This window comes from Nyctereutes procyonoides, unplaced genomic scaffold, assembly GCF_905146905.1.
Source record: "Nyctereutes procyonoides isolate TBG_1078 unplaced genomic scaffold, NYPRO_anot_genome, whole genome shotgun sequence".
Taxonomy (NCBI): Eukaryota; Metazoa; Chordata; class Mammalia; order Carnivora; family Canidae; genus Nyctereutes; species Nyctereutes procyonoides.
The window spans coordinates 38,788,371-38,812,368 of NW_026575052.1; the positions used below are offsets into that span (position 1 = coordinate 38,788,371).

Genomic DNA, 23,998 nt, shown 5'->3' on the forward strand with positions numbered 1-23,998 from the left:
AATGGTTATGGAGGACAATGGTTACAGTCAGGAAGGTCTTCTTGACATTGCACATTGGGTATTTACACCTATAACAATATGAGGTTTTTATCTCTCCAATACCAGGGAACATATTGGCTATTGACATCTATGAGGTCAAATCTACAAACCTCTGTTGGTGAGTTCTGCCTCTAGGTTAGAGTAATAAAACCAGTGCTGAAGGGAAACATCAACGGGGAACCAGTAAATCTACCACCCCTAGGAAGAGTGGTAATAGTCAAACGATATAAATTGCCTGTGCACAAGGAAATAGGACAAACTATCCAAGACTTGCATTGAGGCAATATTGTATTCCTTGCCCGTCATGCTTTCAGTCCAATATGGACGGATGCTCAAAGAGCCAGGTGGCTCATGGGAGATGATTGTAAATTATTCACAATTGGACAAGGTAGTGCTCCCTCATCTACAGGACTATGCCCAATGTTGCAATTATCTTAGATACTTGGGCGACAGTCATGGGAGTGTATCATGCTGTACTGGGCTGAGGAAATGCTTTTTTCAGTATAACTCTGGCCACTGAGTCACAGATCAATTTCCTTCCATATGGCAGGGGCAACAGTAGACTTTCCAACTGCTTTTCCAAAGCTATCTGCATGGTGCCACAAATATGTCATGGGATGGTAATCTAAGATCTATCCCTGTTCTTCTTTGTTGCATTAATTAGTAAAATGCATCCATTACGCTGATTATGATCATATGTTAAGATATGAAGACTTGACTCTGCTGCAGGACATTCTGCAGATTTTGCTGGAACATCTGCATGGAAAGGATGAGTGGTGAACCCACAAAAAATTTAAGGCCCAGGAACTGCTGTAAAGTTTTGTATTTGAACTGTATTGTTGGATAAGTCATGCATTGTCTCAGAAGCTGTGATTAACAAACTGTGAGCCTATCCTACCCCTAAGAATTTCAAAAAGGTGAGATTTTGTATGGATTTTGGGGTTTTGGAGGACTTTTATTTCCCCCTCGGCACAATACTTCTGTCTCTTAGACTGCCTGGCAAAGAAAGGGCACATATGAGACTGATTAGCACAGCCAAGCTGCCTTTGAGAAGACAAAAGTACTTATGAAGCAGATTAATGCTCTGGGCATCTCCCAAACAGGGCTACCATTTGAATTTGACATGTCTGTATGGGTTGGGCACTATGGCAAAGACAACAGGAGGAGAGAATATCCCTAGGATTTTGGTCCCAGCTCTGAAGGGAATAGAAATACCTCCAGATATACCTCCATAGAGCAACAGCTCCTAGAACATACACAGTACTCCACCAGGTTGAGCCTCTTATGCAGGAACAGTCTATCGCAATATGAACTCCCCTTCTTCTTAAGGGGTGGGTGGAGAATGTATCCCACCCCTTGCAAATATGCCTATTTGCAACACAGGAATACTCAGTGTGCTAGCCCACTGTCTCTAGAAATATGGGTGCTATAGGTCTGGTGGAGTATATAGATTCTCCAAATGCCTCCACTCCTGTTCTTGCGGTGGCCTCTAAAGAGTGAGTGGGGGAAATTCCTGCTAATGCCTCCTATACAGATGGGACAACCCACCCACATGGGTTGCAGTCACTATTCAGCCCAACACTGACACCATCTGGATGGAAAGAAACAATTCCAGCAGCCAGTGGGCTAAACTAATAGCAGTTTGGTTGGTTATCACTCGTGATCCCTGGCAATTAACCCTTTGCACAAACAGTTGGTCTACTGTAAAGGGATTAACCCTATGTTATAGACAATGGGAAGCCTAGAAGTAGATGATCATGAATAAGCCCTTGTAGGGTCAGGTTAGGTGAAAGGCATTTGGGCTCTCCTATAAGAATTTGAGGTAGCCTTCACGGTCTTCTACCTTATATGGCTCAAGGCAATAATAACCCCTGGCAATCAGTAAATTGATGTCCTAGCTTAGGGTACAAACTTTACCGACTGACCCTTTAGTAGATGCAACTTACTCTTTAGTAGATACAGCAGACTGGGTCATAGAAAGAGCAGCCACTATAGCACTTGGTGGGATTGCATATTGCCAAGGATGTCCGATTACTTTTGAAATACAGCAACTTGGTTAATGCAGTGACAGCATGTCCTGCGTGTTCTAAATAATGTCTAAGGCAACTGCCGAAGAAGTGTGGAGCCATCCATAGAAGTTCCCATTTTGTGAGGAATTGGCAAATTGATTATACTGGCCCCTTCCTCCAAGTAAAGGTTCTAAATATGCCTTGTCTGTGTGGACACTGTATTTATGCTAACCCAAGCTTTCCTCCATTGCTGTGCAAAGCAGGCTGCCACTATTAGGGGATTAGAAAAACTCAGTGAGTTTTCCTCACCAAATAGACAGTGATCAGGGGTCCCATTTCCCATTTCCAAAGTCATGATGTGGAATGTGATATTGAATGGAGGTTCAACCCCCAAGTAACAGAGTTAGTAAAAAGGAATAATGGAATACAAAAGCAGAAATTAAATTACTAACAGGTAAAGCCACTTTGGCGGGGTGGATTAAAGTGCTGTCCTAGGCTTTAAAACATTTGAATGATCAACCCTAGGGCCTATCGCCCCATCTGCCTGATTGAGGACCCTTGCAGAGACACTTGAGGCTGTAAATATATGGCAGTTGTGGGAGACAGCCATCGCCTCGACTCCTACTGAGGACTGACATGTTATACTGCTGAGGACATCAAGCCCCATCACACCTTGGGAAGGTGTATTCTACTGGAATTTGTAACGGAATGTCCTACCAGGATGGATGGGTTACTTTGCACCTTTAGGTGAGCAGCAGCTACCTAAGTTCAACTGGGACTCCATTGTCCTGCTGTAAGCTGTACTCCTTGAAACACATTATATTGGCATGGAACACACACCATTTAAAGAAAGAAAAAGACGGAAATCTTGGGTTGGTAAGTTCTGCTCCTAGTCCATCTCTCCGCATCTGACAGTGCTGCCTTCCCCTGGCATTGTAAACACAACCAGCTCAAACTCTTGAAGCTCCAGCCACATTAACACCTAATGATCAGGGCACAAATGTAATTTGTGAATATTTTCCCATACGATTTCCTAGTAAATAGCTATCTTTTCAGCTTTGGACTTTTGCTGTTCTTCTGGTGTCTGGTCACAAGGTGGGCACCTTGATGGAAATACCTTTCTAGCATAAGCCCACTTGTATGTCTGGCAAAGCAATCAATCCAACTTTTGGGTAAGTGGACAGCTGCCACCTTCTAGTTTGTCAGAATTACCACAGTGGGTATAACCACTTCAGAAAGGGGATTAGAAGGCCTTAAAGCAGTATATTAAGGAATAACAACCTAATAATAACTCTTACCCTTAATTCATCTAATATTACTAATACTGATCCAGAAACTTGACTTGTGGTTCACACTATCAATAACTGGGCCTGTGTGTTCTTTTTTTTTTTTTTTTAACTCATTCAAACTGTACATCAAACTGTTGACCAGAAGGGTCCTAAAAATACCACCATCAAAACCATGGATGGTTAGGGGCACCTGGGTGGTTGGTGTAGTTGGTTAAGTGGCTGACTCTTAGTTTCTGCTAGGTCATGATCTCAGGGTTGTGGGATTGAGCCCCAGCGCTCAGTGCAGTCTGCTTAAGTTTTTTCCTCCCCCTCTACCCCTCCCCCCATCAATCAATCAATCAGTCTTAAAAAAAAAAAAAAAAAAAAACATAAGCCATGGATGGCTATGCTAAAGTTTGGGATGGTTCATTTGGCTCACCCCGGCCTGTGGACATTTGAGCATGCAGACAGACATCCGTATCCTGGGAAGAGAAGTATCACTCTAAATGAAATCAATCCAGTTATACCAGGGATAGGGGATGGATATTCCCAAAGCTGTTAGGACAGTGACTGGTTTGGCTCTGACTGGTCGCGCGGCCTGGTGTCCTGGGATACCCGATGGTACCCAATGGCGGTATGCTGCAATCTTTGTGGCTTCCACCGTACTGTTCGGGCTGCTGCACCTTGGCTTTTCCTTGGCCACAGGGGAGAATCCACCCACAGTAACAAAAACTACCAACGTCTGTTTCCTGGAGACACACTCCCTTACACCAGTATGGGCACCTGGCCGCCGTCGTCGTCCCCTCAGGGGCCCGGAGGACATTACACGACACGCACAGGACCTGCCTCACCGTCTCCAACGAGCCTTAGTGGTCGGCGGAGCCTGTTGGCACCGAGCCCTGCCCGCTCCCCTGAGGAAGCCGCGCTGCGCACAGGAGGGCCGCGGGGCCGCGCGGGGAGCGACGCCCGGGGGTGCGGCGAGGCCTGCGCTCCTGCGTCACCGGCGTCACAGGCGTCAGCCCGAGCGAGGACACCCGCGACCGCCCCGCGCGACCGCCCGGCTGCGGCCTCGACGAATCCGCGGCGCGCAGCCCGGGCCCCGGCAGGGCCGCTCCCCCGCTCGCTCCGGAGTCACCCCCTTGCCCGGCTCCTCTCGCCGCGGCCCCGCCGCCCCCACGGCCGCCCCCACGGCCGCCCCGCCGGGAGGGGAGCCCCTGCGGGCCGCTGCCGCCCCACCCGGAAGAGGGCCGCGGGGGACGGGGGGGGGGGGCGGAGGTCACGGGAGGTCATGACCTCGGGCCGACCCCTGGGAGGCGCCTCGCTGGTGCGGCCTCAGGGGGCCTCGCGCTGTGGAGACGTCGGGGCGGGGCCTGGCGCTCGGGAGGCGCCGTGGGACCGCACAGCCCGGCCTCCCGGGGGCGGCTGCCCGCGCCTCGCCCCGCCCCTCGCACGCCGGCGGCCACCCTGGCGGCTCCCGAGGTTTCGAAGCAGCGGTGTGTGGGATGAGAATAGAGCCGCGGAAGGACCGCCTCGTAGAGGAGGCTGAGGGGGCGGGCGCCGCGGATCCCGCTGTGGCAGCAGCAGAACAGACTGGGCAGGTGACAGAATCCGACGTCCCCCTTTTCTACTCCTGGCGGGTCACCTCTGCCAAGGCCCATTTCTCGCACAGACGTGTCGCCCTCCCTCCGTACTCCCCGGGGGGCCCTGAGTCCCCTGTGTCGCCCTCCCTCCGTACTCCCCGGGGGGCCCTGAGTCCCCTGTGTCGCCCTCCCTCCGTACTCCCGGGGGCCCTGAGTCCCCTGTGTCGCCCTCCCTCCGTAGTCCTGGAGGGCCCTGAGTCCCCTGTGTCGCCCTCCCTCCGTACTCGCCGGGGGGCCCTGAGTCCCCTGTGTCGCCCTCCCTCCGTACTCGCCGGGGGGCCCTGAGTCCCCTGTGTCGCCCTCCCTCCGTACTCCCGGGGGCCCTGAGTCCCCTGTGTCGCCCTCCCTCCGTAGTCCTGGAGGGCCCTGAGTCCCCTGTGTCGCCCTCCCTCCGTAGTCCTGGAGGGCCCTAAGTCCTGTGTCACAGCTCTCTTGCTCTTTCTACTGGCGATTTTCTATTATCTGTGTCCCAACAGGACTTTAAGCACTTAAGGGAAAGGAAGTACCTCAGGCATCTGCATTTCCAGTGCCCAACGGGGAACTTGGAGATGGTGGATACCTAATCATTTTTTTTAAGATTTTATTTATTTATTCATGAGAGACAGAGAGAGAGACAGACAGACAGACAGGCAGGCAGAGGGAGAAGCAGGCTCCAAGCAGGGAACCCGACGTGGGACTCAATCCCGGGTCTCCAGGATCACCCCTGGGCCAAAGGCGGTGCTAAAGGGCTGAGCCACCCGGGCTGCCCATTTAATCAGTTCTTAACTGAGAAATTCACTAGGGAAGAATGATGGATGAATGGATAAAGAAGCTGTGGTCTATGCATACAATGGAATATTCCTCAGCCATTGGAAATGACAAATACCCACCATTTGCTTCGACGTGGATGGAACTGGAGGGTATTATGCTGAGTGAAGTAAGTCAATCGGAGAAGGACAAACATTATATGGTCTCATTCATTTGGGGAATATAAAAATTAATGAAAGGGAATAAAGGGAAAGGAGAGAAAATGAGTGAAAATATCAGTGAGGGTGACAAAACATAAGAGACACCTAACTCTGGGAAAAGAACAAGGGGTAGTAGAAAGGGAGGTGGCGGATGATTGGGGTGACTGGGTGATGGGCACTGAAGGGGGCACTTGGTGGAATGAGCACTGGGTGTTATGCTATATGTTGGCAAATTGAACTCCAATAAAAAAAATTTTAAAAAAGAATGATGTCATGATGAAGATAACTGGAACCCCAAGAGTCAAGTTGTGATTATATATAATATAGCACCAGCTATAAATAAGGAAACCCCAAATTTTAGTGGCTTCCCAGAATGAAAAATTATTTGTGGCTCATGTAGCTCAAATTAAGTGTTTCTGACTGCTCAGTGGCCCTCCTCTGAAGAGTGATTTAGGAGCCATGACTTCCATTTTTTTATCTCCATGATCTTCAGTCTAAGGCAAGGGGTTGCACTCACAGGTTTTATGGGCCAGGTGTGAAAGTGATATACATTTCCTTGACTTGTAATCCACACACCCCTGGTATGTCTACAACTGCCTCCAGCAGAGCCTGGAAAGGGGATGTTGCTGTGTGCCCAGAAACATTCTCTCCTACAATGCCACTGTATATACATTGAAAGATAATTCTCTATTGAAAAGTTCATTTTTATATACACATGTGAAACAACATCAACAACTATGAGATTATTAGCAACCACAGCGATTTATTTAACACTAGTTATGTATATGTTTCTATTCCTAGGGCCTTGTAAACTGATTTGCTATGTACTTTGGGATGGAAAAAAAGAGAACAAAGAAATTAATTAAATACCCTGCATAGAAGCTGAAGGAAACAGAAAGGAAAATAATAATGATAATGATGACAATATGCTTAGTATTCACTCATTTGTTATGTTAATTATCATGTGATTATTTTCTTTAGGTATGCCTTTCAGAGACATATTTGTCCTAACAGTGAAAAGAATTATCTCAAAGTTATTATTATTATTTTTGGTCAGCTGTTCCAAATAAATGGTTTAATTACCAAAGACAATTTCATTTTGTTTTAAGGTAACAGGTTTGTGGTCACTCATTCAAAAGTTTTAGTGTTTTTTTCTCTTTTGATATTGTATATCTTAAAGCAAATTAAGTGGTATTTATGAGTTCCATTAATAACAAGGTGAATGTTGTTTCATTTTATTATGGAGACTCTCACTGTAGTTTTGTGTATCCCCAAATAATACATTTTTATAGAGAATATAGGAGCTAGTAATAAAAATATGAAAATCACCTCTAATGCCATCTCTCAGAAAAAGCCATTTTGGAGAATTGGAATATATCCTTCCAGAATTTTTCTATGAATATAGTATGTTGATTTTTCACTTTGTTGTTTTAGCATTGTTTTACAAAAATAAGGCCACTTTTAATCTGTTTTTTGTCAATGTTATAATCACATATCCTGCATTAACAACCTCATAGTATTTTATAATATGATAAATCAAAATTTATTAAGCCAATTAGATTACATTCAGTTATTCATTATTACAAATAAGCTGGAATGAATCTCTTTGTACCTGGATCTTTGCCAGTCATATTGGACTATGTCTAAAATGTCAAAACCATTAGTTCCAAGTTTTAGTGCACAAGAGTCATCCTGGGGCCTTATTCAGACTCCCAGGCCCTGGTCATAGAGATTCTGATTAGGCAGATCTGAAATACAGCTTGGGAATCTGAATTTTAGCAAGCACCATCTGTGATTATCATGCAGGGGATTTGAACATCATATTTTGAGAAATAATGGCTTAGGGATATTATAAATGCTATCTTATCCCTCCAACCTTTGCAAAAATGCCATTTTCCAGCAGTAAGATATATGTGTCCTGGTGGTCAGTTTTACATTTCTTTCCCAAATTAGGCCATTTAACCTTCTGCCTTCTACCAGATAAACTTGTTTATTTATTTTTGAAATGTCATTGATACACACTAATCTGAAATTTTTAAAGAGCCATTTATCATACTGGTTTTTTGAGTGGAAATGTTAGGATATAGACATGGGCTGTTTTAACATTTTTATTGTCAGGATAAAAATACTACACTTTATTTTTAATAGAGGTTGTTCTCTCAAAAGAGGTTACCTCTCGAGGTTTTCTCTAAAAGAGAATGTCACAAACACTGAGTCTTTCATCAGATAGCCTGGGTTATATAAAGCATTTTTGCAGTAGCAATGCTATTGTCAGAGTGGGCAGCTCAGCACTTATAAAAATATATTAGCTTAGGCCAGTTGCATTCAGTGTTCAGCTCTGCTAGACTCATCCTTTGTTCTTCTTTTTCCATATTCATCCTGAAAAAGGGTATCTCTACAGTTCAGTCATTAACTGCTCTTAAGAAACGTGTAAGGCAAATTATGACCTGTTAGCAATCCCAGAATGTGGGTTCAGTTTGTGCTTATGTCCTTAGATGAACACACAGAACTTCACAAAAACACAGAGGCTCACTTTCTCAATCTAAAAGCAAGGAATGTGATGTATATTACCTTTTATTTTCTGTATTTGCTGTCTCTCTACCCATTGATTTTGCCATTGGCCATTATAAAATCAGACTGTTTCAAAACTGAAAGTGGCCTTAAGTTTCATTTTGTACAATCTCTCAACTTTATGTCTAAAGAAACTAAAGCCCAGAAAGGTTCAGTGACTCCTTAACACCACAAAGTAATTAGTGGCAAAGTTGGGCCTGGAAACTCTATCTCCTGATTTAATAAACAGGGATTATCATTAATTTTCAGTGTTTATGTAAAGCTGTCCTGATCTCAGTTCTGTTGTTGTTATTATTTTAATGAAAATGTAAAGCTTATTAAGTTTTGGTCAATTCGTATGTGTTCTCTTCTAGTATCTGCACTCTGCCATACATACTTGTTAGAGGTAGTAAAACATAGTTGTTGGGATCCCTGGGTGGCGCAGCGGTTTGGTGCCTGCCTTTGGCCTGGGGTGCAATCCTGGAGACCCGGGATCGAATCCCATGTCGGGCTCCCGGTGCATGGAAACTGCTTCTCCCTTCTGCCTGTGTCTCTGCCTCTCTCTCTCTCTCTGTGTGACTATCATAAATAAATAAAAATTTAAAAAAAAACATAGTTGTTAATAGCTCCACCTTTAACTAAAAATAGATTTGATGTTGGATCTTGACCTGTAGGGTAATCAGCCATCCTAGTTTTGGCCTGCGGGATTTCCCCAGATATGGAATTTTCAGTGCTAAGATCAGAAGGTCCCACGCAACCTGGAATAGTTACCCTACTAACCATGTAGCTGTGTGATGAAGGCATGCTGTTTTATAGGTTTCTGTTTCTCTCTGAGCAAAATGGGAAAAGTAATAAAACCTAACTCAGGATTTCTGTAAAATTTACATGAATTGGTATATGTAAAACATAGCACCATTTAACAAGGACTCAACAAATATTAGTCATTAATATTATTTTTTTCCCTGATTTATTGAGATATAATTGACATAGAGCAGTATATAAGTTTAAGGTGCACTGTAATTTGTACTTACAAATGTGAAATCATTACCACAATAAGTTTAGTTATCATTCATCATCCCAAATAGATACAAAAAGGAAAAAGAAAAAAAAATCTCCTCATGATAAGAACTCTTAGGATTTACTTTGTTAACTTCCATATTTATTATATAGCAATATTAACTGAAGTCATCATGCTGTACATTATATCCCTACTATGTATTTTCTTATAATGGGCGATTGTTCCTTTTGACCATTTTCATTGAATTTCCCCTCCCTCTTCCCCTGCTTCTGGTAACCAGAAATTGGACCTCTTTTTCTATGAGGTTTTTTTTTTTTTTCCTCTCGGATTCTACATGTAACTGAGATCATACAGAATTTATTTTTTCTGACTTATTTGACTTAGCATAATGCTCTTAAGGCCCAACTATGTTGTTGGAAGTGTCAGGACTCGCTCCTTTTTTAAAGCTATTATTATTAATGTTGTTTTACAAATCAAGAAGATTCCTCAGAACAGAGCACAGATTCTCAGAATCTGAATCTTCATATCTAGGATTTGAAATAAATGACTTTGACTTTATCTTAGATATATTCTTTACCTTTTTGGTGCTCTTATTTTATTCTTCTTATCCATAAAATTAGATAATAAAACCAAAGGCTGAAGAGAGTACATCACTGCATGTCCTTTTACATTTTTTAAAGATATAAATCAGGAAAAGACAAATTTTCTATGTGCAATTCATATGGATGAAGGAAGTATAAAAGGCAGCATAGTGCTGTGAGAATATAAAGGAAATTAGCCTGGATTATAATAATAGTAGCTGCCATTTTGTTGAGTGCAAACTGTGACAGACAGTAGTGCTTTGACTACTTCATATCTCTGTTCCAGACAATAACCTTGAGATAATAATAATAAAAATTATTACCCTCAATGTTCAAACGGAGAACAACCTTACTTGTCCAAAGACAGTATAATAAGGAGTACAATAGAAATTCTAAACTAGGTATGAGCTCTTCAAAGTCAGTTTTTAACTTATAATGGACGAGCTAATTTTGGGGAAAAGTACTTTGCCTCCCTCAGCTAGTTTCTTTACCTGTAAAACTCAGAAGAAAACAAGATTGTTATTTATGATTATCACATTGCAGGTAATGAGGAATGCAGTTTATTATGTTTCTAATAAAAACAACAGCAACAACAACAGAAAAACTCAGGGAGATTAAGCAACACTCCAAGAACACAACTAAGTGGCAACACAAAGACTAAAACCCAGCGTGTTACTTGGTAACATTTGAAGACTATCGTTCTGAGGCCATGCATATAAGCATTGTTAGAATAGACTGTCCAACCTCTGGGAAATAAAAAGTGCTCATGTAACAGTATGTTTTTTTCCAATTAGGATCAAAATACTAAATTTTCTACTTTATTTTAGATTTGATTTGTCTTTGCCTGTGGATAATAAAGATCTAATTTGCAAAATTCAGCTATGATTTTAACAACTCTACTGGGTGTTCAGCTTCCCTTTTCATGTCCTTTTTTTTTTTAATTCCACAAAATCTTACTATAAAGTTTTGCACAGAATATTCATCCAAGTAACACATAACATGAAAATGTGTTACAAATATGATCCTGAGTTTGGAGAAAAAGAATAGGACTCATTCTCTTCCTTGCTCTTCATAGACATGTAGGTATATAGGTATGTCGTATGTCGAGATATATATATGTGAATTTTTTGTAAATCACTTTATAGAAGTAGAGAAATATTTTGATTTGCCCTTGATTTTATAGAATTCACACACAAAGCTCATAGATTCTAAAATTATTGGAGATGTCAGTTAACTGTAACAACTGAGCCATATCTAAATATACTGGTGAACAAATTTACTGTTTTAAAAATAAATCTAGATTTCAGTTATTCTAATCTTTGCACCAAATATTGTTCTGTTAGTGTTGTTGCTTCATAGTTAGCATTTTTCATGTATACTTTTCTCTTAATTTCTTTCTCCAAAAGTATACAGCTATTATGTATTTGATCAGTGCTGGGACTTTTCTTGAGAACTGTACTTTCTTCAACCCTTGCATTAGGCCTCTGAGGAAACCCTGCATTCCAGTAATGAAGAGGAAGACCCTTTCCGAGGAATGGAACCCTATCTCGTCCGGAGACTTTCTTGCCGCAATGTTCAGCTCCCCCCTCTTGCCTTCAGACAGTTGGAACAAGCAGATTTGAAAAGTGAATCAGAGAACATTCCAAGACCAACCAGCCTTCCCCTGAAGATTCTACCGCTGATTGCTATCACTTCTGCAGACTCCAGTGGGTGAGTGCCTTTGGGCCACGTTTTCCCATCTTGTATTTTGGATGGTGATTGTTTTCTTTGGTCTTTTGAGATTTTGTGGCTCATTGCTTGATTTGAGTGGGAGGAAAATGGGGTTTCTAGAGTCACAAGAAAGAAGGGTGATTTTTTCCTCAGGTAATGTCTCTGTCTCTGCAGGGGAAGCCGTTTTAGTCAAATTGTTTTACACAGAGGATTGGAAAGGTATTGGCGAATGATCATAAGTGTCTAGGAAAGGGGACTTCAACTTGGAAAATTAATATTGGTCATATGTGATTTAATAAAAATATTCTTAACAAATGAGAACTAATGGACAAATTACCACATAGACATACATATCTGGAAACAGTAGGCAATGTTCACTGATGCAAAACCAATTTGAAATCAAGAATAGATTGTCCTATAATTAGAATCAAAAGAAATATTCATGAGCCTAGTAATTTGGCCTTTGGCATTTCAAGGTGTTACCAGAATACTGTTTCAGATCCCAGCGTGAGGTGGTTTTATTTAGGATTAGTACATATGGAAGGATCACACATAGTCACCATCTTCATCATGCAATTACATTTATATCTCCAACTTTGCAGTGTATTTACGTTTTTGTTCTCTCTCTGCTCTTTACCAGTAAAGTTTTTACGCTTTAAAAGCAACAACACCAGGTTAAAAAAAAAATTGTGAAAGAAAGTATGGATAATGGCCGCATCCCTTATTTGCTGTTTTGTTCAGCTGAATTTTTAAGAAGCTTGAATAGAAAAGTAAGGAGGATGCCAGTGGCCCATACTTGGAAAAACTCTAGAGCATTTGCTAAGATTACAAGAACAAAAAACAATTTGTTATGTGACAAGTGTGATTCTTCCCCATTCTCTGTCAAATTTAAAGCATGTCTAGAGAAGATACTTCTGGATTTTCCTAAAAGTTGTTAGAAAAGTTGTGATCAGGAGAAATTTTCCCATTAACTGTTCTTTAAGATATTGAATTTAGTTGTTTGAATTTTTACAGATCAGCTCAACGGGGCTGTATTATTAAAAGGTATAAAGAAATTACTATTAGATAAGAATATAGCAAATTCTTACTTTGAAGCAATGGAAAGAAGAAATATTTGTTTAGTTGTTTTGGGTATTGGTTTTAGTTTTTGATGAACTATATATCTAAAGAAGAGTGTATTCCTATTCATCAAACACACTAAAGCATTTGGGAATTTTATATGGCAGCTTGACCTGAACATTCTTTGAAAAACTCTGTTTCAAAAAACTGATTTCCCCTTTCTTTGGGATCAACACCATTACTGTTCATCTGTGTAGAGGGCAGGATTCCCAGATATCAGGAGTGTCAGAGGTCACCAAGACCATCCCTAGTTTCCATAATTTGCTAGATGATCTTCCAGAACTCAGGAAATAGTCATATTCATGGTGAGGTTTAGTACAGCAAAAGAATACAAAGCAAAATCAGCAAAGAAAAAGGCACATGGGGCAAAATCGAGAGGAATCCAAACACAAGCTTCTGAGAGTCTCTATTCCCAGTCAAACAGGATGCACTTAATTCCTCTAGAAATGAGCTGTGACAGCACATGTGAAATGTATCACCAGAGAAACCTTCTAGCAGAGAAACCTATGAAGGACTCAGTGCTTACATGAGGAATCTAAAATAATGCAACTCATAGAAACAGTAGACTTGGTAAAGAAGTAATTTGGCTTGCCAGGGGCTGGGGTACTGGAAATGGGAAATTGCTATTCAATGGGTATTTAGTTAGAACTATGCAAAATGAATCCTTTCTAGAGACCTACTGTCCAACATTATGCCTATAGTGGACAATACTGTGTTGCATGCTTAAAAATTTATCACTAGGGTAGATCTCGTGCTAAATGTTCTTGGCACAATTTAAAAAAAACCCGCAAAATAAAAAACAGACTCAGTGCCCAGAATTTTTACTGGAGGCTGGTCACTGAGGCACCCTCTAGCTAGCATGTGGCTAAATTTCAGATTCCCAGAAGGAAAGCAGTCATTCAGCATAAACCAGATTTTTTTGGCAGAACCAGTTTAGGCACAGTGAACACTTTTACCATTTAGGGACTGGTGGATACCCTCCTGGAATCCAAGTTTCTAGATGCCAGCTAGGGCTCGCCTTTACAGCTTTTCTAAAGGTAACAGTCACAGGCCTGATGTTAACTCTTTGCTGCACATCAGGTTTACCTTAGAACCTTGTCCTGCTTTTTCTACATTTGAATAAGAAAAGATTATTTATAATTAAAATTAAAATAAACTAACTTAAGCCTGCAATGTATTCAATTAACTTTGGTATCTCAAAAAAATTGATGGCTGGCCATGATTTCTGATTCAAACCTTATATTATATCATCTGCTATTAAAAGAATATGATGCAGTATATCTAATATATCTCTATGTGGAAATGTGTATAATTAAAAATCTCAGGTAAAAGACAAACCCAATTAACGTTTAATGTGTTGCTAAAAACAATTAGGCCCTAAATGCCAAAGAACTTATAGGTTCAGAATCGTCTGTACGGTAGTACTTCTTTGTTTAGAGTTTCTTTCCTTCCTAGTAAGAATCTAAGAATCAAGTGTAAGTGAAATGGTGCTTACCATTTGTAAAATACTCATTATTTTGGAGAAAAAAAATAGGTCTTGTAGAGAGGTGAAACCAGGGAAAGTTGTCTGTGCCTGAAGGCAGCCAGGAGAATCCATGGACAAGAGTGACCAATAAGAAACATAAACTAAGAATGTATTAAAGGAATAGTTATTACCTTCTCAAGCAAAAATTATTTGTGAATTGAGTGTTTGAGAAATATAAAAATCAGGTGTATACTTTTCTGGAATATCTAAGCTTTAGAAAGGAAGCAAAAGGTAAAGTTAGGGGTTATATTCTCTAGTCATTTCAGTTAACCAAAACCCCAGCTATCTTCCCAGAAAGGGCTCATGAGGAATTGAGACTATTTTGGCTCCGTTGTTTCCGTTCCCCATTGTTAAAAGTGAGCGTGCCCCCCAGGTCCCACTGTCAACCTACACTGAGACATTGGTAACTGGAAATCTTTGATGGCAAAGGAGGCTTTCCATATCCTTTTGATTTCTTTTTCTTACTTTCTTAACATGATTATTTTGCACTCTTTATTCTGGTGTATCAACACACCAGACACCTGCTCTGTCTGGTATCACACAGTGCGTCTAGAGACTTATGCCACCTCTTTAGAAAGATACAGTGTGGCCCCAAGAGTAACTCGTTTCTGAAGGGAACTTGGGTCTGAAGAGGTGAGTGTTAGGGATGGTGCTATTAGCTTCCCTATGAAGTACCTGGGTCAAGTGACTGAGTTCGAGAGGGTTTCTTTAAATGAACAATTCCACAATTCTGCTTTTTTTTGGGGGGTGGGTACTAGGCAATATGAATACATTCAAATGTATGCCATTTAAAAACTCTTTAGGTATGCCTGAGGTGTTAGCTTGTGTGCACTGTGATTTCTCAACCTTTAGATAACTTTAAAGGATGACAAAACAGGACTGTCAGACCTAAGATCCTGAAAACCTTGAATGTATCTATGAATTTTCCATATGGGGTACAGTCACAGGCTTCACAGCTAATATTGACTCTCAGTGAAGTAAGAGGGACACTTTTTAATGGGCTTGAGATGCTGTGACCTTCGTAAAGAAGTAATTTGGAAGGTCATCGCTTTTCATATTTCTCTGCTAGATAGTTTTCTCTCCATTTACTTTTTAAAAAATTTTTATTAAGAGACTATTCACAGGCAGTAGAATATGCAAATCTTAAATATACATCTTGATAAATTTTTATATATTTATACACCGATGTAGTAATGTTGCAGTTTCCTACCTCCTATCACTGAAGATTAGTTTGGCCCCTTCTTGGACATCATATAAATGGGTTTGTATAGTGTGATCTTTGCGTTTGGCTTGTCCTTTCACTTGCAGTGTTTTTTTTGATGTTTATCCATGTTGGTGTATGTATCAATAGTTTGTTCTTTTTTTATTGTAGTGCACTGTTCTACTTTATGAGTATACCATGATTTATTTTTCCATGCTGTCTTGTTGATGGACATTTGAGATGTTTCTTGCATGTAGCTATTGTGAGTAATATTGCTATGTGCTTTTGTATATAAGTCTTTTTGTGGACATATGCAGTTATTTCTCTTGTACTCCTAGGAGTGGAATTTCTGAGTCATAGGTAAACATTTTTATTTTTGTTACCATGAACAATTTTTTCAAAGTGATATACTATTTTAATCTTCCACTAGCAATGTTTGGGAGTTCCATTTGCTCTGCATCCTCACCAACACTGATATTCTCTGTCTTTCTCATTTTATCCATTCTGGTGAATGTGTGGTGGTATCTCACTATGGTTTTAATTTATATTTCACTGATGAGTAAGTAGTGATATTATTTACCTTCTAATATATTTATTGAACACATAGGTATTTTATGCTTTGCCCATTTAAAAATTTATTCAGTTTTTCTTTAACTTATATATTCTGCATATATTCTATTTTTAAAATTTTATTTAAATTAAATTAACTAAGATATAACCTGTTGTTGGTTTCAGAGGTAGAGTCAGTGATTCATTGGTCTTGTATAATACCCAGTGCTCATTACATCACATGCTTTCCTTTTATTATTATTTTTTTAATAATAAATTTATTTTTTATTGGTGTTCAATTCCATGCTTTCCTTAATGCTCATTACCCAGTTACCCCATCCTCCCACCCACTCCCTTCCAGTGACCCTCATTTTGTTTCCTATGATTGAGTCTCTTATGGTTTGTGTCTCTCTTTCTATATTCTAGACATATACTCTAAGTCATTTGTTAGATATATGCATTGTAAAATAAATATTTTCTTCCAGACCATGGCTCCAATATTTACTTTCTGTTTGCTTATAATGGTGGTAATAGTAAGGACCTCTAAAATGTGTGCATGTGTGTGCGTAAGTGTGTGTGTGTAGGGAAAAGTGTAACAGTGAGAGGTCAAGGAAATGAGAATAAGCGAGGTGACAGTGGAATAAAGGGGGAAGGAGAAAGGAGAATAAGCAGATGAAGGGGAAAATAGTGAACAGGAAAAGAGGGAAGTGCATAGGGTGGAGAAAAAAAATGGAACGGGTAAATGGACACAGCTTGGTAAAGGGAAAGCAGGTAATAAGAATGACACTTAACCTTCAGGACAGTTTTACTTAGAGACAAGGACAGTTATCCCTTGAATATTGAATGATGACAAATGGGGCATCCAGGCACTAAGCAGGCAAAGAAACATTGAGAATGAAATGACAGTATGTTTGTGGTGGCCCACAGCAAAGTAGTAAGTGGTTAAGAGGCAGACAGGTTGAATTTGCATCCTTCTTGCCTTCACCATTTATGAGCGCAGTGACCATGGGAAAGTTAATTAAAATTAGAAACGTAAAAAATTAGGTTTCTAATTTTTCAAGGACAAACTAGGAATAATGGAAGTACCTACCTCACGGGTTTGTTGTGAGGATAAAATACTTAGCATTCTAAGTACTTATTATGTAATAACACCTACTACTACCACTACACTTATTTGGGAAAGTATTAGAACACATCATGTTTGTTGTTGAATTTGTAGTTTCCAATAAGAAAACCATAGGTCTATGTCTTGTTCTTGGCATTTGTCCACTGACTTGCCCTGTTTTCCAGTACTGTTCAGTTATGTTTGGGTGAGAGTGGAGGTCCTCTTTACTTCTTCCTCGTTACATCTCTGTACCAAGTCTTGATGACTTCTACAGATTTGTCAGGCCAGAATACTCAAGAGGAATTAGGAGCTTTCCCTGGCTGTACCTCTGTTCCTGGCTTACTGTCTCTGGCTGGTCCATGTACCCCCAGATGCTCTGAGGAGGGTTTAGCCTGCCACGTGTGTGGATACTGCTCCCTGTGCACAGGTAGGAAGTTGAGGCAGCAGAGGGCTGGTAAGGACAGGTAGTGCTAAATCTCTCTAGCTGTGTTTCACTGCTGTATCAGCTATAATAAAATGAGAGCCAAGGAGCAAGTTATCCCCTTGTGACATGTTGACACACCCCTGAATGGATGTATATGCAGGGATATGCGTGAGTGGAGAATATTAGAAACACTTTCTCATTACCAGCATCTTATTACTTGTCTGGAGAAGTACACCGTGTGCATGTGTATTACTATGTTCCAAAATAAAAATGAAAAGAAGAAAATGACCAGAATTTCAGAATTTAAAGGAAGAAATGCTCGCTCTTGGAAATAAATGCCCCAACATAGGGTGAAGGATTACTTTAGTCAAATAAGGTTTCATTTTGCAAGGATCTTCTAGAAATCTTTCCATGAGTTATGTGCCATACACAGACGAGTTGGTCTTGGATGCCAGTTATACATTGATTATCTGAGGAACTACCCATCATCTAGTGTTCCTGAGTACATACAGTACATTAGAGTGAACATAAAAAAGGTAATTTTCTATATTTTGTTACTGAGTCAAAATCCAAACAAAATAAAAGTAAGAAAAATAGAAGCTTGGGGCGCCTGAGGGGCTCAGTGGTTGAGTGTCTGCCTTTGGTTCAGGTCCCGATCCCGGGGCCTGGGATTGAGTCCCACATTGGGCTTCCCTTTCTCTCTATCTTTCATGAATAAATAAATAAAATCTTAAAAAAAAAAAAAAAGAAAAACAGAAGCTTAAAGCAGACGTACCTGATCTTTGAAATTTGGTCTTAACTGAAGAAGGCATTAACAGTGGGCATTCTGTATTTGGAATATTTTGGATCGAAGGATTTATGAAGCCAAAGGGTTGTATTTCACAGTCTACCTACAAGACTTGCACCTTCATATTGGATATGTGCTCAGTTTTTGAGAGATTTATCTGATAGGTTCTTTGAAATTGGTGATTTTCTGGTGGCTCAGTTGGTTAAGTCAATACCTTTGCTCAGGTATTGATCCTGGAGTCCTAGGATTGAGCCTTAACCTGGCTCTCTGCTCAGTGTGGGTAGTCTCCTTTTCCCCTCCCCTTTGCCTCTCCCCCCACTCATGTTCTTTCTCTTGCTTACTCACTCTCTCTTAAATAAATAAATAAATAAATAAATAAAATCTTAAAAAAAAGAAATTAGTGATTTTCAAGATTAAAACTAGACTCGCAGACTGAACACTGTATCTTTAATATATAGTATCTTGAAAAGTTACATCTTTTTTTTCAGAATCAGTAGCAATTCTTGGATCTAACCTAAAATAAATAGCTAAATGACATTGTTTTTCCTCCCACATCATAGAATCTCTGAATGTTTTATGATATTTGTCATGTCCTGAATTTATAAAAGAATAAGGTAATTATCAAGCTCCAATTTCTTTTTCAGACTACTGTGGTGCCTTTTCATTTTTCGTAGTACTTTCTGGCATTCTAATTAAGGATACCTCAAATGTACTGTTACTACCCCACAGTATTTTACTCTATACCTGTATGTCAGTAAAGTAACACGTTCCAGGGGTGAATTTACTTTTGTAGTCAAAGTTTCTATGTCACCAGGCTCTTGTGTTCTTAAAAACACTAAAGACTGGGATCCCTGGGTGGCTCAGCAGTTTAGCACCTGCCTTCGATCCAGGGCGTGATCCTGGAGTCCTGGGATCGAGTCCCGCATCAGGCTCCCTGCATGGAACCTGCTTCTCCCTCTGCCTGTGTCTCTGCCTCTCTCTCTGTGTGTCTCCCATGAATAAATAAATAAAATCTTAAAAAAAAAAAACAAAACACTAAAGAGAGTGGTGACTTTTCATTTACCACATCAGAGCATGTGGTTCCTGCTTCCAAACCTTTCTTATGCCACCTTTACTTGTTTAATAGTATAGATTGGTTGGGAATCCCATGTATCCCCAAAATGAGCCCAGTGAAACATTTATTTTCCTATTAAAAGTTGATTGAAGACCATGGTACTATGACCTGCAGAGTGTAGAGCTGAATAAAGCACTTTATTTTTGTCTAGGAATCATAATTTTCAGCTTCTCAGATAGGTTGTTTCCCCTAAACACTCCCTGCTTGACCATCTTTACATAATCCAGAGTTATTCATCACTGAAATGTTTAGGGAGAGTTTAAAATTCTTTAAAAGTCATGTTGTTCTGACTTGCAGTATTGTGTTCATGAATGAGAAAGTAGGTGAAAGCACCCTGAGTGGCTTTCATGTAACACTGATTCAAACTTAATATTGACGTTAAGAAATGCAGAATAAGAAAAATGTGTTAAGCTGAAATTTAGGAAAGGATAAAGATATAAAAAATTCCCTTCCCCTGACAAATGAGCACTATAAAAGGACAAAGAGATTTCATGAAAATAAAACTATATATAGAAAAGAAGCTATAGAAAAATTATATGATCTCCCTCTCATATATGAAAATTATGTGATTTTATGAAAATTATATGTTTCTAATGTTTGTTTTCTTTTGGTTTGGCTTGGTTTTGCTGAAAATCCTGGCTAGTTAGAATTCTTTCTAACACTTTGGGACTTCCATATCAATTATCATACCTATTTATCTCATTTGTTTAGAATCTTCTGTCTACTTGTAAGATAGTAGATAGAGCCAGGCATTTTTACGGCTATTCCAAATTTGTGGAATTCAATCAAAGTCGCATGCCATTTTGTTAAGCTGTTTGATGTCATTTATATCATCTATCTGGATGATATATTGGCTTTAATGGATTGGCATCACTTAAATTACAGTTGGTAGCTTTGAGTCTGGAAAAGGTAAGACCTTTGCCCACATTTCCAGAAAGGTTCTGTCTCAGGGTATTCTGACTCTTACAACAATGTGATTCCTAAGAAAATTGCAACTAATACTAAATGTCATAATAAACACACACATACATACACAAACCCCTTGTTATGTGGAAACTTTACATGGAGATTAAGAACTTTAGTGTAGACGTGATCGCCTCATCCGGGTCCTTTGCGTTCTCTCTCCCTCTCCCAACATGACAGCCTCAGCAAAAAAGAAGAATAAGAAGGGAAAACTATCTCCCTAACAGACTTTCGGGCTGAGGATGGAGGGACTGGGAGAGGAAGCACCTATGTCCCCAAACCAGTCAGCTGGGCTGATGAAACAGACGGCCTGGAAGGAGATGTTTCAACCACTTGGCATAGTAATGACGATGACATGTATAGAGCACCTCCAATTGACCGTTCCATCCTGCCCACTGCTCCACGGGCAGCTCAGGAACCCAATATCCACTGGAGCCGTCTTCCAAAATCGCCACCCTATACTGCTTTTCTAGGGAACCTGCCCTATGATGTCACAGAAGATTCCATTAAGGAATTCTTTAGAGGATTAAATATCAGTGCAGTGCGTTTACCACGTGAACCCAGCAATCCAGAGAGGTGGAAAGGTTTTGGTTACACTGAGTTTGAGGACCTGGATTCTTTGCTCAGTGCCCTGAGCCTCAACGAAGAGTCTCTAGGTAACAGGAGAATTCGAGTGGACGTTGCTGATCAAGCACAGGATAAAGACAGGGATGATCGTTCTTTTGGCCGAGATAGAAATCGGGATTCTGACAAAACAGATACAGACTGGAGGGCGCGTCCTGCCACAGACAGCTTCGATGACTACCCACCTAGGAGAGGTGATGATAGCTTTGGAGACAAGGATCGAGACCGTTAGGATTCAGACCGATACCGTGATGGATATCGGGATGGGTGTCGTGATGGTCCACGCTGAGATATGGACCGATACGGAGGCCGGGATCGCTATGATGACCGAGGCAGCCGAGACTATGACAGAGGCTACGATTCCAGGATAGGCAGTGGCAGAAGAGCATTTAGTAGTGGGTACCGAAGGGATGACGACTACAGAGGAGGCGGGGACCGCTATGAAGACAGATACGACAGGCGAGATGATCGGTCCTGGAGCTCCAGAGATGATTACTCTCGGGATGACTATAGGCGTGATGATAGAGCCCCCCCCACCAAGACCCAAACTGAATCTAAAGCCTCGGAGTACTCCTAAGGAAGATGATTCCTCCGCTTGCACCTCCCAGTCCAGTCAAGCGGCCTCTATCTTTGGAGGGGCAAAGCCTGTTGACACAGCTGCTAGAGAGTGAGAAGTAGAAGAGCGGCTGCAGAAGGAGCAGAAGAAGCTGCAGCACCAGCTGGATGAGCCAAAACTAGAGCGACCGCGTCGAGAGAGACACCCAAGCTGGCGAAGTGAAGAGACTCAGGAACGGGAACGGTCCAGGACAGGAAGTGAGTCATCACAGACTGGGACCTCGGCCACAACTGGCAGAAGTAAGTCAGACCAGGATGCACGAAGGAGAGAGAGTGAGAAGTCTCTAGAAAATGAAACACCGAATAAGGAGGAAGACTGTCACTCTCCAACTTCTAAGCCACCCAAATCTGAACAGCCTCTGAAGGTAATGCCAGCCCCTCCACCAAAGGAGAATGCTTGGGTGAAGCAAAGTTCTAACCCTCCTGCCTGATCTCAGAGCTCGGACACAGAACAACAGTCCCCCATGAGTGTTGGAGGGAAAGGAGTCCTGGCTCAGCCCCCGGAGGAAGGACCAGCAAGGAGAGGCATCTCCACTCAAGCAGATGAAAACAAAGTAGATGGGGCGAGTGTCCCAAAAGGCCACAGTGGGAACTCCAGCCGTGGTCCAGGAGACGGAGGGAACAAAGACCACTGGAAGGAGCCAGATAGGAAAGACGGCAAAAAGGATCAAGACTCCCGATCTGCACCTGAGCCAAAGAAACCTGAAGAAAATCCAGCTTCCAAGTTCAGTTCTGCAAGCAAGTATGCTGCTCTCTCCATTGATGGTGAAGATGAGAACGAGGGAGAAGATTACACCAAATAGACCTCTGCATCCTGTGCTTTCTCCTAGTTTCTCCACCCTGGAACATTCGAGAGCAAATCAAACCTCTATCCAGACAAGACAATAAAACTCACCATCTCCTGGAGACCTTTCTTAACTTTTTTTTTTTAAAAAAAACAAAAAACAAAAAACAGTGAAATGAAATTCTTTTGCATGCTGCTGCAGCCTTTAAAGTATTGAACTAACTGGAGAATCGCCAATGTAGCCAGAGAGAAAGAGACGTACAACTTTTAACAGGAAAGTTGTGCATTTTTCCGGAAAAAAAAACAACTTTAGTATATATAAATAATTTAAAATATATAATTTACAATATATAAATAAAATTTAGAATATACATTTTAGAATACATAAATATTATATTTCACAACTGACTTTCTGGAACTTCCCCTCTTTTTTGGGGGTCATTCAGCAGTGTTCTCCATCCTTCCTCCTCTACTAACTGTTCTTTGTCCCAGTTAACATTTGACTTTGGCTATTTTTAATTCTCTAATATGATTTAATTCAAATCAACTATTTTATATTCCCACATATTTTACAGAATTGAGTTAAATTTTGTAGATATAAGAATAACTACAAGTTGTATTGATGAACATAATCATCTATACACTCATGCATTGATCATGTATTTATATATTCACTTACACATTTATCTAATAAATAGCTGGTGTCTCTTATTTGCTATATACTGATCTATGAACTGGAGATGGAAAGCTCAACAAGACCAATATAGTCTCTTCTGTCATAGAGTTTAGAACCAGTAGGGCATACAAACAAGAAAACAGGCAACTGCTATCCTATTTGTTAGATGTAAAGTACGAATATAACCGAGGACATGCAGAATAACATAGGATATCATGGGGGAGCAGGCTTGTGAGGAACTGACACTACCTGGGACCTAAAAGGAGATGGTTCTCAGCATGGAGAATAATAGGGACACAATCTTGGGACAAGAGGAAGCAGTGTTTGTATCCCAGTAACTAAAAATTTATTTCTTAATACTTTTTTAAAGATTTTTTAAAAAATTATTTATTCTTGACAGTCACAGAGAGACAGAGACACATAGGAAGAGGGAGAAGCAGGCACTCTGTGATGTGGGACTCAATCCCAGGACCCCAGGATCATGACCTGAGCTAAAGGCAGATGCTCAGCCACTGAGCCACCCAGGTACCCCCCATAACTAAAATTTTAGCATCAGTTAGATCATTTAGAGCTGTGGATCATATTGAAGGTACAGTCGATAATCATTACCATTACTTTTTCTTGTAACCAACATGTGTTGGAATATTCTCTAGTAATGCTGAGCATCCAAGGTATAAGCACCAACAAGGCAAACAGTTATTTGATCCAAAACTGGAAAGTGAGAATACGGAATAAGAAAAATAGGGAAAA

At 40.7% G+C, this 23,998-nt stretch overlaps 1 protein-coding gene and 1 pseudogene across 1 annotated transcript in view; both read left to right on the top strand.

The window, feature by feature from the left end:
* PDE4D (phosphodiesterase 4D) overlaps positions 1–23,998 on the top strand; it is a 1,377,381-nt gene that overhangs the window by 436,313 nt on the left and 917,070 nt on the right. Inside the window, exon 5 of the mRNA XM_055331396.1 lies at positions 11,533–11,762. Within this exon, the coding sequence (XP_055187371.1) occupies positions 11,533–11,762 (230 nt within the window). The remainder of the gene's footprint in view (positions 1–11,532; positions 11,763–23,998) is intronic.
* Positions 20,723–22,692, top strand: LOC129513443 (eukaryotic translation initiation factor 4B-like; annotated as a pseudogene).